Below are 17,168 nucleotides of genomic sequence, written 5' to 3'. Positions count from 1 at the left end.
TTCTGAGTTCTCACCTATTAAGTCTCAAATCGCATTGTATTCAAGGAATTAGAGAGTTTGGAGACTTTTGATAATTCCATTTTCATCCTTCCTTCATCCTTATCTTATTTTTATTACTATTATTAAGTGTTTTTTTCTGCATCTTATGTTGCATAAATTTTCTATCCTTGCTTGTAGTGTTCAAGCTAAGCATTCTTTATGTGAAGTACTTGCTTCATAACAGTGCACACCCTAACGTCAACATAGCATTCCACCATGTTATACAGCTAGCAAAAGTGGTAACTTTGATTGATTGATTGATTGATTGATTGATTGATTGATTGATTGATTGATTGATTGATTGATTGATTGATTGATTGATTGAAAAAACACAGCATTAAGAATAGTGCTTTTTACTGCCACAAGTGTACATGTAATTTTCTGCAACAATATTTTGGTTAGTTTGGACTTTATGCTAGAGTAGTTAAGATTAACCCTGAGGTGCAACCAAAACATCAACAAAGCTTTAGTATCAAACTAACTAGTTTCAACATATTATTTAGTGTGGACTTTGCACCCTAACTCAAGAGAGAACTTAGGCATAGCTGGTGCAATATGCCACAGAAGCGCACAACCCCTGACCAGGGTTGCCAGAACACAGATCCCTGTACCATGTGGTCATTAAGTTTTGTTTGTAGTCCTGTTAGTGGCTGGAGGCTACACACCCATTGCCCATAGGCTGATGCCCAGAAATGTCCTGAACACAGCAGAATAAGAAAATACGGGCAGAGGGTAGGGTCTCAGGAGGATAGGGTGCAGATGAAGACACTCCCACATACTTTGAGGTCATAAGTGTTGATTGGGATCCTTTTTGTATAAGGCTATACATTATTTTTAGGAAATCCCTAATCATTCTGCCTTAAATGAGTATAATTACTTAAACTTCACAAAAGACTAATGCTAGATATGGTCCATGTCAAACTATTCTGATAAAGTTTTTCCTTAATGTCTTTCAATATGATTGTTTATTGAAGGATTCAGCTCACAGAGTGAGAAGAGCAGCCGCTTTTGTGCCCTTTGTGATTGAGCAGCAAATACCCCTTAAAAAGTCAGAGTCTAGACTAGCCTGTGTGTGTGTGTGTGTGTGTGTGTGTGTGTGTGTGTGTGTGTGTGTGTGTGTGTGTGCGTGTGCGTGCGTGCATGTGTGTGCGTGTACCTTGAGTATGGTGCAAGGTTCAGTCTGTGTGTACATGATGATTCCTCGGCTCTGTAGTGTTCTGATTCTCAGACTAAGTTTCAGCTCCGTCTGCAGCCCATCAGACAGTCTGTACTTGATGTAGCTGTTTCCTGAGAAACTCAGAGACGAATGACCTGCAACCCCCACATAACACATGGATTACTGAATGAAATTTCAGAGGAATGCACAAGTATGCATACAAAATAGTTAGGTACACTAAAAATGTATTTTTGTACTTAAAAGAAACATTTTCACACAGACTTATGACACACACACACACACACACGCACGCACGCACACCTGCACACTCTCCCAGTTTGCCTGGTGGACACTGGCATGCGTAATGCCCTCTGGTGGCCTCGATTGAAACACACTGCATGTCTGGTGGACACGACTGGTCCTCACACTGTTCGGAGAGGACAGCACAGCTGGCATCTATACGCACAGAAAAAAAGTATTTTGCTTTCAAGAATTCAAGTGATTGCACAGTTTAGGGAAAATTTTGATAGCACCTCTAACATATGCATTGGGCATACAGTATGAAAACTTTATTAATCTGCTGGAAAATTATATATGACCCTGGTGTTTTTCAAGTTTGAGTGCCACTGTCACATACTGTGTTTTATGTACAATATTTATTTTGTGCCACAAGATGTCTTTTATGGGCATGAACTGTATTATATGCAAAAAATTACTTTGGGTGACTGCATGACAAGTGACATGTTTCTTATCGTGAAATGACTTGATTTTTCATAATGAAAATGAATGTGGGAATAATATATTACAGACATTTCATTGTCGACATATCATAACTATTTGCATTACACCATTACATTATCACACTTTAAGGGAAATTTCATAGCCCTTCTTCACTTCATGCAATTTAATGACTCTTAGTAAATATCTGATCTATAACATGCATCTTGTGACATGCCTTAAAGTGTAGTTTGTACTTAAAATATGTTATTGTTAGACTTTGAATTCATGTACAAAACATGGGGTGCATTTTACTGCATGGAATACTTGCTAAGGCCCGACCCGGGAATCGAACCTGCGACCTTCTTGCTGAGGCACGTGCACTACCTGCTGTGCCACCGTGCAGCCCTAACTCAATGCAATCTTTGCAATACAATTCTTGCATTGGTCAATATGAAGAATTTCAGTGTGTTCCCAGGGCTTACTTTCCATATCCTATAATGAATAAGCATCCATTACAGCGCTTGATATTAGAAATCGAATCCGACTTTCATTAAGTTAAATAACAATCATTTTGTGAGCATGACTCATATAGAAATTTACAAGTGCAACAGTGCAGGCACTTATGTCACCATAACTTTGTTTTGTCTATAAGGCTATCTATATAACTGCAAAGCTCTCCAGTTTTCAGCTGTAAACTCTGCTGCCTAAAAACTTCAAGAGTGTTCAGTCTTTTCTGCTTTGCTGACATGACAGTCTGTGATGCTTGTTCCACAAAGTTGTGAGGCTTATGGGAAAATGTGGATGCTTTAAACCGCTAAAAACAAATAACAAACAACATTGGATTGTTCTTTGAAAAACTACCATTCTTATGACACATGAAGTGAAAGACTGTTCAGACTGTAGCCCGTCAAATAAGGCCTGAGCACATTTACAAGATTCTATCACTCACCATTGCATGTGCAGCGCAAAGTCCGGTGGAAGTGTGGTGAGACAAAGCTGACTCGTGGGGTGCTGTATGTAGCCAGGTTGTGTGAGTCCAGGATGATGCTCTGTTCACACTGCGCCCCGCGACACTCCAGTCCCGAGCAGTTCTTATCTAGGATAGCTGACACTCTGAGGACCCCCTCCAGCTGCCGCCGTGAGGCACTGAGTTTCTGTGTGAGGTAGGCTGCCTTATAGTATCCATCCTGTGCAGTTTCTACTGCAATGAGCATGTCCAGCTGTTGCGTCCCACCAACTGGCTGCAGACTGAGCAGGTGTACAGTGTCCTGCTTTTGTGAAGCAGCAGCCTGCTGCAGCACCTTCAACACATTCTTTAGATGCAAAGCTACAAAGTCTTGCGGTGCCACGCTCTCAAAGCGTACTGTCACCGCCTCACGTAGCATCTCTGGTGTCGCTTGTTCCACATGCACACTCACAGGCACTGGCATGGCAAAGCGGCCATCACTGACACTGGCATTGAGGGAGTACCTGCCTGCATCCAACCCTCCCAGGGCGATGATCTTGCCATCACGAGGACTGATCTTAAAGAGACTGCGTTGGGCTGGGGGAGCATGGCCAAAGGTCAATACATCATAAGGGTCAGCATCTGTGGCATGCAGCTGGCCAATCACACCTCCGGGAAACTCGTCCTCCATAGTCACAATATGAACTTCTAGTGGCAATGCCACTGGCCGGTGGAGACTCTCCTCAATCACCCTGACTGTCAGCATGGAGGTGGAGGACAGACGAGGGTTCCCGGAGTCTGTCACCTGGAGAGAGGATTGAGAACAAGGAAAAGACAAGAAGATCACAGGAAAAGACAGGAGAGGATGCATGAAAAGAAATTGAAGATAAAGAAATGAAAGGAGAATAGGACAGGAGAAAGACTTGGTAACATCTCTATTAAGTGGCATCTCTTAATAAGCTTTATTTGGTTTGGAAGTTCATCTGTAGAGGTGGATGGTAACGACTTACAGTTGTTTTGTTATATGCACTTACTTTTTTGTATAAATATAGGGTTAGGGTTAGAAATTATTCTTTTACTGCATTATATTTGGGTAGATTCATTGTGGTACTTTAAGTTGTGCACATTAAGAAAGTTGTCTGTTGTCTAAGTCTGCCGGTGCTATCCTACTGCAGCCATGCCCCCTCTTGACTCTGCCCATTGCAGAATAATAGCTTAAGCTACAGAAGGTTCAGATGAAATAAAGCATCCTTCTCCTAACGAGCTGATCAGCAGGGAACTATGCTGACACTGATTTAACAGATACTGTTGTATTGATGCTAGTAAGTATATACATACAGCATATCATTATGGAATGTGTTGGGCTCACTCCTCTCTGGCCACTCTCTGCTTATCTGGTTTCTCAAGGTAGCTTTATGGAAAACATGAACCCTAAAAAACCTTTTATTTTATTATATGTTGCATGTTGCATGCATGTAATATGTTCTTGCACCCATTACAAATATCCTTGCATTAAAACAAACAAAACAAACAAACAAACAAACAAACAAACACTATTAATGTTGCTTAATAAAGGATAGTTTGGGATTGAGACAGCAAGCTGATTCAGTAATGGTAGTTACGCAGAAATATCTAGTGAAGATTTACTGTTACTAGCTAGCATTAGCCACTGAAAACTAGTGGTCATACTAGATCAACCGCAGCTGTAGTAGCAAAACCATTTAAAGTATTGAGTTGAGCAATGTCTTTTGCAAATTAATTTGTTTATTTGTGAAAGGAATCCTGTATTACTGTAACTTTTAGAGGAAGAAATAACTTCAGATATTACTACCATAGAAGGAAATTTCAAAAGCTCAATACAGTCAGCATATTAAGGCACTGATATCTTGTCAGGTGATATGAAACAGCAACAAAATACCAGGGAAATACAAAAAGGGCATTCTGTCCTAAAACAAAGACCTTAATTCTTTGAATTGTTTAACTCTGATTGCTGAAACCTCATATTAATGTTGTCTTTACTGTTGAATATTTTTTTACACAAAGGACAGTGGATTATGTCCTCCATCTCTTAATATGCAGTTGCTTTAAGAAGGCATTGCTTCTTAATCAATTCTGCTCAAATCTGAAGCAGTATTAAAGCAACCTACAAAAGGAGGTTTCTAGACTTTCAGAAAGAGCTTCCATTTGTCTAGAATGAACAAGATTTTCCTCATGACTGTTATTATGAACAGCTTATTCAGGCTTCTTGTTATTTATATTTTAGACCCATTCAGTGATTCACAACACTAATTGTGATGTGATGATAGAGAAGAATGACTGCAGCAGCTCTGCAGGTGTGATGCTAAAGAGCAGTTTGACTCTACCTGGATCTGAATAATATATTCAGTTGCCAGGTCCCTCCTGAACACTTGATTGGCCACCAGTGTTCCATCTTTCTCCAGCACAAACTCTCCACCTTCGTTTCCCGATAGGATGCGGAAGTCAAATGGTGGGCCATTATGGGAGGAGTCCTGATCTGTGACGGACAACTGCAGGATGCTTGTGCCAATTGGCTTGTTTTCCTGGGGGTGGAGGCACACCATTAGGAAGACCTACATGTTTGTGGATACATTGTGTGGGGTCACTTTATGTTTCAGCAAAATTGTCAATTCAAAGAGAACTGAATAGCCATTTAATTTTTAGCACTCTGACAATAAATTTGGAAAGCCAGAAATTTCAGCATAAAGCAGTATTAAGCCACATTTCCAAAACAATGGGGATGCTGTGTAAAACATAAATAAAACAGCATGTGATAATTTGCTAATCATTTTTTGACATATATGAATTGAAATCAGGACATATATATACAGTATATATTCATTTTCATTAACTTCATTGATTTTTGTAAATATCTGCTTATCCTGAATTTGATGCAGCAATATGTTTCAAACAAGTTGGAACAGGAGCAACAAAAGACTGGGAAAGCTGTGGAATGCACCAAAAATACATATCAACATATCATAGTTGAATCAAGTTTGATTCATTGTCTAGGTTGATTGAAAATTCAACATTATTTCAATGCTGATTATAGCGAGCACTTTCAATGTTATTTTCTACTGTATGTCTGACATCAATGTTGATTGCAATCTTCAGCCTGACACTAACTCAATGTTGATTCAATAACGTTTGCTATCTGGGACTCTTGCAGTCAGGCACACAAAAAGTAGTTTGGCTCTGCAACTTCAAAAATTAAACTATAAAAACTCCTACAGTTCATCTCTGATTTCTGTGATAACGACAGGTGCGTGTGTCTATTTGTTGAGTCACTTGTTTGTACAGGATTTGTAAAAAAGGGGAAGGGGGCCTACTAAGGCTGCAAACGTAGGGTCCCCAGATTTATGTGCTACTCCACTGCAGTTGTAATTACACTTACCAAACAACAAGAGCCACTGATGGCTGAATTTTCAGTTAATACATCACATTCTTAAACTTTGTTTAAGTGAATAGCATGCTACCTGTGTGACAGCCGTGAGGTTGGCAGGGGAGAAGGTTGGAGGATTGTCATTAATGTCTGAGATGTCTATGTTGACCATCACCGTGGATGACATGGGTGGGATTCCACTATCCAGAGCTCTGATGGCCAAAGAATAGCTGGGAACCTAGATGGACAGAAATAATGGAAGATACCAAAACCATGAAACACCAAGACACCAAGAACATTTCTGAAAGCATGTATTTCTGCCATCATGGCTGTGAGTAGAGGCAGAAAATACAGATTTCCCTCATTTTTGGTGGGAAATTAAACTACGGCTGTCAAGGCTGTGTTGATTGAATCCTGCAGTTTAAAAAGTAATGGACAACAACATAGCAACACTTTTACTATTCTTCAAGCCTTTCCTTGTGCTGAAAATGTAAAGTTTGTCCTGAGGGTGGAATCTTTTATGCCCTCAGGATATATAAAAGGATATAAGTATGAAGCTGTTCATGACATCTTCCTTTTATATTTAGCTTATGAAAAAATTGGCTGTTATGTTTGAATGTGAATCCTGAACCATGAACATGCCCTAGCCAAAGACCTAGTCTACTTTAAAATTCTGTCCAAAACTAAATTTCTTCCAAATTGTCACATTGTTCATTTACTAGATAATTCCACTCTATTACAGCTTGGGTCTTATTTTCATAGTTCTGGCCAACATTGTACTCCTCTTGGCAATAGCTGAGATCTGGGAACACTGGAGCATCACTAGAAAGTTCACTGGGTCAACAAACATGAGTAGCCAGATGCTCAGACAAGCTGGAAACAAGTCATCAGTCAATAGTTTAATCAGATGTCCAAAGGCTATTCCACCACCTAGCCTTCTTATGGCCAATATCCAGTCACAGGAAAATAAAATGGATGAAATTCAACTCAGGCTAACTCAGCAATGGGAAGTCAGAGACTGTTGTGCTCAAATCTTTACAGGGACCTGGTTCCATCACAACATCACATCATGCTGTTGCACTCTGAAAAGGCGGCGGGGGGGGGGGGGGGAAATCTGCAATTTCCCAGATGTTGAGTTTTTAATATTAAGATGTTGACCACATTCCTGTCTGATCGGAACTTCTGTCATTAAGATAAAATGAAAGTTGTAGAAAAATATACAGTACTGTCCAAAAGTTTTAGGCCAGTGTGAAAAAAAATGCTACAAAGTAAGAATGCTTTCAAAAATGCAGTTTTTAATAGTTTATTTTCATCAATTAACAAAATGCAGTGAATGAAGAGAAGAGAAATCTAAATCAAATCAATATTAGGTGTGACCTCCCTTTGCCTTCAAAACAGAACAGAATCAATTCATCTAGGTACACTTGCACACAGTTTTTGAAGGAATTCGGCTGAGAGGTTGTTCCAAACATCTTAGAGAACTAACCACAGATCTTCTGTGGATGAAGGCTTCCTCAAATCCTTCTGTCTCTTCATGTAATCCCAGACAGACTCTATGATGTTGAGATCAGGGCTCTGCGCGGGCCATACCATCACTTCCAGGACTTCTTGTTCTTCTTTACACTGGTGATAGTTCTTAATGACGTTGACTGTATGTTTGGGGTCGTTGTCCTGCTGCAGAATAAATTTGGGGCCAATCATACGCCTCTTTGATGGTATTACGTGATGAAAAATACATGAAGTATCTGCCTGTATTTCTCAGCATTGGGGACACAGTGAATCCTGACCAAATCCCCAACTTCATTTGCAGAATACAGCCCCAAACTTGCAGGAAACCTCCACCATGCTTCACTTCACACGACTGATGTTGGTTTGAAGGCAAAGGGTAGTAATACCAATACTGATTTAATTTAGATTTCTCTTTTGTTTGTTCACTTTGCATTTTATAAATTGATAAAAATAAACAACTCTTATTTATATTTTTGAAAGCATTCTTAGTTTATAGCACTGACTGTTTAAGTGTGAATTTGCAATACATCATTGGCTCTGCAGTAAATAGCATCTAAATAAAAATAATTGATTTTTTTTTAAAAATTCATTTGGCCCAAGAACATCTGTGTGCCGTATATGGAAATTGCAGTGCTTGTGGCGGACTTTCTTATTCTTTCTGTGCAATCATCAAGTTGCTGCCACAAGGATTTTCCAAAGAAGACTGTCTAATGAGGATGCCCCTTGTCTGTGAAATCAATGCGATCCTCAATGTGTTTTGCCATTAACATTGAGGACAACACGCAGTAGGACACAACCTCTTAGCTGAGCATGTGTGCACACACATTCATAGAGAGCCTGTGTGGTTGGGACTTATACAAACAAATGGGCAGATTTTACTCAGGCTCTCAGGCATAGCAAATTGCAACTTGTCAATAAAAACCATTTTATCATAATGAAAAATTCATATAATAAATTTGTTGGCTGGATCTAAATGAGCAGTCGGCTATTCCCTTACAAAACAAAGTATATTGCAATATACTAGAATTTATATTGCAATACATTAGAAAATATATTTCAATATATGACAATATGACATATTGCTTCCATATTGCTATATATTGATTTATATATTTTAAAATACATTGCTGTGCAAAAACAAAACTGTATTACATTATTGCATGTATGTTTATTGAAATAAAGTATTTTTTGAGTTAGGCATGAGTTAGACAAACTCCAAGCTCCAAATCACATTTTGCAAATCAGATTTTGCATGACATTCATTATATTTAACATATGGATGGACCACATATGGTTATGTACTGTATAAAAAATACATTTTTTTTTCTTTGAGTCCACTTTTTATTTCCCCATATTACATTTCATCCTCAACATGACATTTCAGTCCTCCACACTGGAACGTGGAGGTATACATGCATAAAGGTTGGCATAATGTGGCAGATCAACTAACACACATTTCCTGTTGAATTTCATCACATCAAAAAACTGTTTCCTGCCCCGTAAGACTATTTTCAAGCCAAATACATTTTCTAAATTTAGCACTGAACTGTGTGATTTGTCATACTGTCTTCCAACAGCAAAACATTTTCTGTTATCAAGTCTCTTAACCACAATGTAATAATACATAGTGATTATGTGTCCATTTTCCAACAAAACAGTGAAGCCACAGTCAAGCCGTACGCCCGGGCAATACTTCTACAAATCCGGCTCTGGGGATACTGAGATTCTAGAACGGAAGTAAACAAACCAAGTCTGTGCGTGCCTCAGCGGTAAGAGGAGAAAATGAAGTTTGCACTGGTGAGCTGGTCAAAAGGGATGGATAAAGATGCTCTCAGCATAGTCCCTGTAAATTGGATCATAGACTTCGATCCTAAAAACTCGAACAAGGAGTATCTTACCGAGTGCCACAGTGGCAAGAGGCCTTCGAATGGGTGGTTGGTTGAACCAGCACCTTTGCAGTTGGCAGGCAAATACAGTTGTTACTATTATTATTATTATTATTATTATTATTATTATTATTATTATTATTTTCACTTCCTTAGTCATGAAACATTAATCATGATAGCAATTACTCTGTTGAGGTTTTTGCATCATTGGCCAAGTAACATTTGCTGTAGGCTATTAGCTTCGGGACAGTGACAGCTAGCTAATGTTAGTTAGTTAAAAAAGCAGGGGGAAACAATACAACAAGTAAGTACAAGTAAAAACAGCAGAAAATTGGACAACTAATTAATGTATTTGATGTAACGTAAGCCACATAGTTTTGTTTCTAGGCACTATAGGTGTACGTACTATAAGGAACAATAGTACTACAGCTATGAATTTAAACAGATTCTAGCCATGGAACATATTAAACATAATGATTAATTTAATCAATATTTGGTTTAATTTTCCTAACTCTTTTGTGTATTTTATACATAGTAGATTTAATAATTTTTACTCAACAGAAAAACTACAAACTCATAGCTGCAAGACTGTCTGAATTGGAGGTTCTTTCCAGTGTTCAGTGTCCAGTGTTCTTTCCAGCTCAGTGTACACTTCCGAGGCACTTGAGAGTGAGATCGGGGCCCTTAGGGAAGACAAGACCAACTGAGTGGAGGATCTCCTGCACGCAGTAAAGATCTTAGATCTGAGAAAGCAGTTGCCAATCAGCTCTGCAACTTTCTAAACAATAATAGTTTATTTGAGGATTTCCAGTCAGGATTTAGAGTGCATCATAGCACAGAGACAGCACTGGTTAAAGTTACAAATGACCTTCTAACTGCATCTGATAAAGAATTTGTCTCTGTACTAGTCTTATTGGATCTTAGTGCTGCATTTGACACCATTGACCATGGCATCCTATTGCAGAGACTGGAACACTGGCATTGGCATTAAGGGAACTGCGCTAAGCTGGTTTAAATCCTACTTGTCAGATTGCTCTCAGTTTGTACACGTTAATGACGACTCCTCTGTGCTCGCTAAAGTCAGCTATGGAGTCCTGCAGGGTTCTGTGCTTGGACCAATTCTATTCACCTTATATATGCTTCCTTTAGGTAAGATTATCAGGAAGCACGCAATAAATTTTCATTGCTATGCAGATGATACCCAGCTATATTTATCAATAAAGCCAGAAGAAACCAGTCAGTTAACTAGACTACAAGCATGTCTTCAGGACATAAAGACCTGGATGACCTGCAATTTTCTGATGCTAAACTCAGACAAAACTGAAGTTATAGTAGTAGGCCCTAAACATCTTAGAAAGTCACTTTCTGATGACATAGCAGCTATGGATGGCATTACGCTGGCCTCCACCACCACTGTAAAGAATCTGGGAGTTATCTTTGAGCAGGACATGTCCTTTCACTCCCATGTAAAACAAATTTCAAGGACTGCCTTTTTTCACCTACGTAATATTGCAAACAGGCATATTTTGTCTCAAAATGATGCAGATAAACTAGTCCATGCATTCGTAACTTCCAGGCTGGATTATTGCAATTCCTTACTATCAGGCTGCCCAAAGTCGTTGCTGAATATTCTCCAGTTGCTCCAGAACGCTGTAGCGTGTACGAGCGTAGTGTACGAGAGATCATATTTCTTCAGTACTCACCACTCTGCACTGGCTCCCTGTAAAGTTTAGAATAGAATTTAACATTCTCCTCCTTACTTATAAAGCCATAAATGGCCAAGCACCTTCTTATCTTAAAGAGCTAATAGTACCTTATTACCCCACTCGAACACTGCGTTCCCAGAATGCAGGCCTACTTGTGGTTCCTAAAGTCTCAAAAAGCAGAACAGGAGTCAGAGCATTTAGCTATCAAGCTCCTCTCCTGTGGAACCATCTTAGAGTAGAGTAGGCTTAAAACTTTCATTTTTGATAAAGCTTATAGTTAGGGTTGGCTCAGGCCCCTCGTTATGCTGCTATAGGATTAGACTGTCGGGGGACCTCCAAAGATACACCGAGCTCCTCTGTCTTTCTCTCCCTCTCCATCTACATGCTTTCATGTCCTACCACGGCATGTTACTAACTTAGCTCCTTCCCCAGAGTCTCTGTGCTTTGTCGTCTCGCAGGTTCCCATGGACAGTGGCTGAATCTGGATTGCGGATTGCAGCTGCGTCTCCTGCCTTGGCCCTGCCTGACATCCACTGCAACTGCTACTACTGTTATTGTCTGTCACTGTTACTGTGACTGCATGTCTGTCTGTCTCTCTGTCTCTGTCTCTGTCTCTCTCTCTGACTGCATTTCTGTCTGTCTCTCTCTGTCTGTCTCATTCTCTCTTTTGCTCTCCCTCTCTAACCCAACCGGTTGAGACAGATGGCCGCCCACTCAGAGCCTGGTTCTGACACAACTTTTGTTGTGATTTGGCACTATACAAATAAAATTGAATTGAATTGAATTGAATTGAATTGAATTGTATTATAAATATGGATATGGTTAAGAAAATGCTGATTATGTTTTTTTTATGTGTATACCGAGCCTCGTGGGAGGGGAAATTGGTTTAAAAGGAGGCTGCTTGGCCCTGGATGAGTCAGTCTTGTCTTGGTTACAGAGAAGGTAACATCTGCTTGATCTCCAGACTGTGTGCTGAGATTTGTTTTCTTTGGAGGAAAAATCACTGAGTTATTGAAGAACTCTTTTTAGAACATTATTTGAATTTTTATCTTTTTTTTTTTTTTCCATCTTTTTGTAAATATCACTGTTTGCACCTTGGGAGGCCAGCAAATAAATAACACCAACCCAGTATCTTTCTGACTATGCCTGTGTTTTTCCCTTTTTTGAAGAAGAAGAAGAAGTTAAAGGAGAACCCAGTGACACCCACGATAGTATATTTCCCTGTTTCTCCATATTGTTTTGTAATAAAGAACTAATGAAGCATGCTGAACAGAAATTTAAAGCAGTAAACAACCAAACAAACACACAAAAAGTTATATTCTGCTGTTTGAGGCATGTAACAAAACCTCAGTAATAAACAACTATGACCTGCTAAGTAAGGAGATGGCGGAGAAAATACTGTATAACCAGTGTGTGTGTGCGCACACACACACACACACACACACACACACACACACACACACACACACACACACACACACACGGGTTCAGAGGGCGTGTATATTAGTCCCTCCCTCCTGCTCCGCGGAAAGTGACGTAGTCACCTGGGACCGTAGTCGAGCATAGCCTGCAGCCGTACCGTCAGCCTTTTTTTCCTCTCTCCGTATCCACCTGGTGTCCACCTGAGGAGATTTAGTGGTTGTTCACCTGGAATTAATGTACTTAGTTTGGAAGTGTTTTATTGTGGCACCCCGAGAGTTGAGTGGATGCACGGAGTGAGTATTGTTCCTTGATTGTTTATGACGCACATCATTACTGTATTTCACATATGCATGTTCCTCTGCCGCTACACGTGTGATTTCTACTGTTTCACGTAGTTTACATAGTGTGTGGTTTCTGCAGCGTCTGATGAGTGAGTGTGCATATGCCCACCAGAGTTGAGCTCCGCCACCTCCTCCTTAGTCAAATAAATAAATGATTCAATTCAAACTGGCAGTAGCGCCGCAGACTACAGATCATTTTCACATGCACAGTCTGCAGGGCTCTCTCATCACCGAGATGTTAACGGTTATCCCGGTTAACTTAAAGGCAGAAGCTGTCTAGGCTACCTATGGCTGTTACTAGCGAGTTTATTATGTTTATGAATATTTATTTAGCCGTTGGAAAACGTAATATCTGATCATTTCAACACTCCACAGTGGCCCAAGGGTCAAGTCAATCAATCCATTAGCCATCCCCAATGCCAGCCCTTTATGGAGAGGATGAGGTGGCTTTGTAACCTGTTTGGCATTAGTTTTGCTGGGGTCAGGCAAACATATAGAGATTTCAAAGAGAATTCAGGCATTGAGGTAGCTGATGGACTACTTAAGTTGCAGCAAGTAGTGAAGTCAATTGCTGTCAATAGTGCTGACTGTGAAAGAGGTTTTTCGGAAATGAACGTAACAGTAACGCCACTTAGAACGCAACTGAAAATGCAAACAGTGTCAGCGCTCATGTTTATCTCTTTAGTAGACCCTCCTGTAGACAAGTGGAATGCAATGAAATATGCAAAGAAATGGGTGTTGAAAAGAAGATCAGCTGATCATGTGGCCTGTCCACAATGAAGACGACCACAATATAGGTCAGAGTAAAAATGTATATGGGAGCTTTTTTGACTGCAACATGTGTGAGGGTTTGTGTGTTTGATGGTCTGCCAATGTGGTTGTCTGTGTGCTGCTGTTAGCATGTGTCTGGACTGTAAGCCTGTGCCCTTACATAGCACTTCTCCAACAACAGATTTTCTAAGACAGATTGTGCTTTGATTTCTTTTCAGAAAAGTTTTGTCAGAGTGTGATTTGAGGATGATTGCAATTGCTGCATTGTCACATCTTGTTTAATTTTTCTTAATTTGAAATATATTTTCTCCTTGTGTAGCCTATGTAGTTAGTTTTACTTTCTGTGTTTCCCCTGCCTTAGTTGATCTCCTCATGTGTTTCCCCTGTCTTGTTTCACTCACCTGTGTCTATATAGGTTTAGTTTTCACTTTAGTCTTTGTCCGAGTCTCTGTGTTAGGCTGTTAGTTTGCTGTGTTTCTCTGTGTTATTTAGCCATGTTAGATTGCTATGTGTGTGTTTTACCTGTTAATCCGGCCTGTATTTTTCTGTTGAGAATAAAGCCAATACAGTTTTTTGCAATCATTTACATAATTTTCCCTACTGTGTCGCAACACTGAATTTTAGGGCTCCCCACCTGTCAAATCCCACTTTAACCACTGCGTATAGTTAACCAATGGTTAGTACCGCTGGCGTGCTTGATAGTTAATTGCCGACACGTGCGACATGTGCCTGCGTGCGTGTGCACGTGTGCGCGTGTGCACGTGTGTTTATTGCACGCTTAGTTTAGCCAGCAGACGGCGCTCTCAGAACAGTTAACCTGGTCTTATGGTTGATATTTATAGAGATGCGGATGTAACTGCTGTATGTGCATAATGGAGGTTGTGTATACTGTTTCCATCCATGTAAACAGTTATTGTTGGGTGATGTATCATATGTTTACTGTTATTATTTGCAGAACTGGTAACAACACTGGGTATACACAATAAAGCATCCCAGTCACTGGATCTGCTTGGAAATCCTCTGGATTACTGTCATCATTGTGTGTTCTGACCGACACAACATCTTGTCTGCTGCATAAACCTAATACCAACTAGCCCTGACCCTAACCTCCTTTACATAGACACATGGATGGACACATCAGCATTGCATGTGCACATGCACACACAACCACACTGACAGAGAGGAAACTGCTACTCTCTGTGTGATAACCCCAAACACACTTTCATCAGCCAAAAGATTTGATCCCCACACGCCCTTGCACTCTTTCTGAGCACACTCTGATGGCTCATCAACCGCAATCATGAATGCTTTATGATAGGAATATGAACATTTCTGAAGTTTTCAAGAGCTGTGGAGGAAAAGAAGATGATGAAGAAGCAGAAGAAGAAGGCTGAGAAAACAGAGGAAGCAGGAGACATGTAGGAGTTCATACCTTGCATATTTTTTCCTGCTGCAAATTAAAAAGCCCATATTCAAAGCTGCTTTGTGTGTGCATTTCCTGTTCAAATGTGATTAACTGTCATCTGGTCAGGGATCTATCTCATCCACTGAGCTCGTCAGCTGCCAGTAGGCTCTTCTTTTACATCAAAGATCGGCAACCACGCGAGCTACTCACTAAGAGCAAACACTACAGCCATTCATTTCATATACTGGTTGTTTATGTATGCATGGAGACGGTTAACTGTGATTTCAGTGTGATTGTTAGGATTTGACTTTTGTCTTTTCCCAGTGTTTTCCATTTCCCTTTTTCCCTAGTGTTATTTGTCTGTTTGTCTGTCTCACCTGTCTGTCTGAGACAGGGCGGGTCTTCCCCCGTGCATGGCTGCCCTGCCTAATAACCTGCACACCTGAGGCGTGTTAGAGCTGAGTTCTGGGAGTATTTAGGAGAGGCTCCCTGGACATGCGGTTGCCAGTTCGTCCTCATCTCGACTGTGTGAACGTCCGGTTCTTCGTGTGAGTAATTTCCAAGAAAAAACCTTTTGTCTATGGAGCACCAAATGGGACACATTGAAATATATAAATACATCTTTAAATAAATGATTAAATGTGTCATTAATTAATTATAATGAGAATTAAATAAATAAAAGTGTCATTAAATGCTTCGTTAATTAATTAAAATGGGAATTAAATGAATACATATATAATTCTAATTATTTATTTAATTATTTCACTATTTAATTATTTCATGGACCTTTGTTGCCGCGCTTCATGAATTTATGAACTCACCCATCAAAGTCAGTGGGCGGGAATAACAATGATCTAGTGAATCCATTGCTTTCGACTGAAGTCTTCAAGTGTGGCGGCTACATAAGAGCTCTTTCAGCTTTCACGAGAGTTGGTTTCAGATATTTTAAACCTTGCAGAGTACGTGGAAGCAGGACCTGCTGACCAAGAGCATGTGGTCTGTAAAGCAGAGGAATTCATCGAAGTGGTTGCCGTTATTTCGGCACTTTACGACCAAGACATTGATCCGAGACTGAAATCAAATTTAGAGGAAGTTCTCCACCGCTTTGCTGCTCAACAGCCCCTGCAACACACATGGACCAGGGCGATTGGCACTTGACATTCCGACTGCAGTTCTGGAGCACCAAGTTCTTTCTGGTGTACCACCTTGTGAAATTGCAGCAATGTTCGGAGTATCAACGAAAACCATCAGGAGGCATATGCAACAATGCGGTCTAAGGTATTTATGCTAAATGATTTGATTCAAAATAATTACTTTACAGTCTATATATTGCTGGTCTCGTCCGGACATTAAGTGTAATATTACTCGCTGTTTGTTTTGTCCAGAAAGACAGACCTCTACTCAGCTGTGACTGATGAAGAGTTAGACCGCATTGTTACAGAAGTCCACAGAAGTCATCCAAACACTGGCTACAAGCTAATGCATGGCCATCTGAGAGCAAGAGGTGTGCGTGTTCCAGGTAATAATATGGCCACAAATAGTATATGTTGGAATGGCCCAGTCGTTATGTAAGGGATACTGTATAGTGTGGAGGTTGTTATGTAAGGGATAATGTATAGTTCAGAAGTTGTTATGGAGAAATAAACCCCGACGCCTGCGGCTGTCCTTAAGCGATATGGCTTGTTGTTTACATGTTTAAGCTCCAGAGCTATTCACATTGAGATGCTGGAGGATCTCACCACTGATGCATTTATAAATGCTTTGAGGTGCTTCATAGCAGTCAGAGGAGCAGTGAGACAGATTCGATCTGACCAAGGTACGAATTTTGTTGGGGCAAAAAATGAGTTTGAAAAGGGTCTATTGGAGC

At 40.1% G+C, this 17,168-nt stretch overlaps 1 protein-coding gene across 10 annotated transcripts in view; it reads right to left on the bottom strand.

Moving 5' to 3' along the window:
- The window catches only part of fat3a (FAT atypical cadherin 3a), a 319,263-nt gene that overhangs the window by 36,749 nt on the left and 265,346 nt on the right, over positions 1–17,168 (bottom strand). For all 10 annotated transcript variants that reach the window (XR_011602462.1, XM_070970149.1, XM_070970154.1 and 7 more), the window contains 5 exons: positions 6,356–6,499; positions 5,225–5,422; positions 2,865–3,666; positions 1,517–1,651; positions 1,196–1,350 (listed from right to left, as the gene is read on the bottom strand). Coding sequence is in view for 9 of the 10 variants with exons in the window: in XM_070970149.1 (XP_070826250.1) it covers positions 1,196–1,350; positions 1,517–1,651; positions 2,865–3,666; positions 5,225–5,422; positions 6,356–6,499 (1,434 nt within the window). In the remaining variant the exon portion in view is untranslated. The remainder of the gene's footprint in view (positions 1–1,195; positions 1,351–1,516; positions 1,652–2,864; positions 3,667–5,224; positions 5,423–6,355; positions 6,500–17,168) is intronic.

Source organism: Chaetodon trifascialis, chromosome 9 (assembly GCF_039877785.1).
Source record: "Chaetodon trifascialis isolate fChaTrf1 chromosome 9, fChaTrf1.hap1, whole genome shotgun sequence".
Classification (NCBI taxonomy): Eukaryota; Metazoa; Chordata; class Actinopteri; order Chaetodontiformes; family Chaetodontidae; genus Chaetodon; species Chaetodon trifascialis.
Note: the sequence above shows the minus strand (reverse complement) of the source record. Positions and strands in the feature narration are given on the sequence as shown.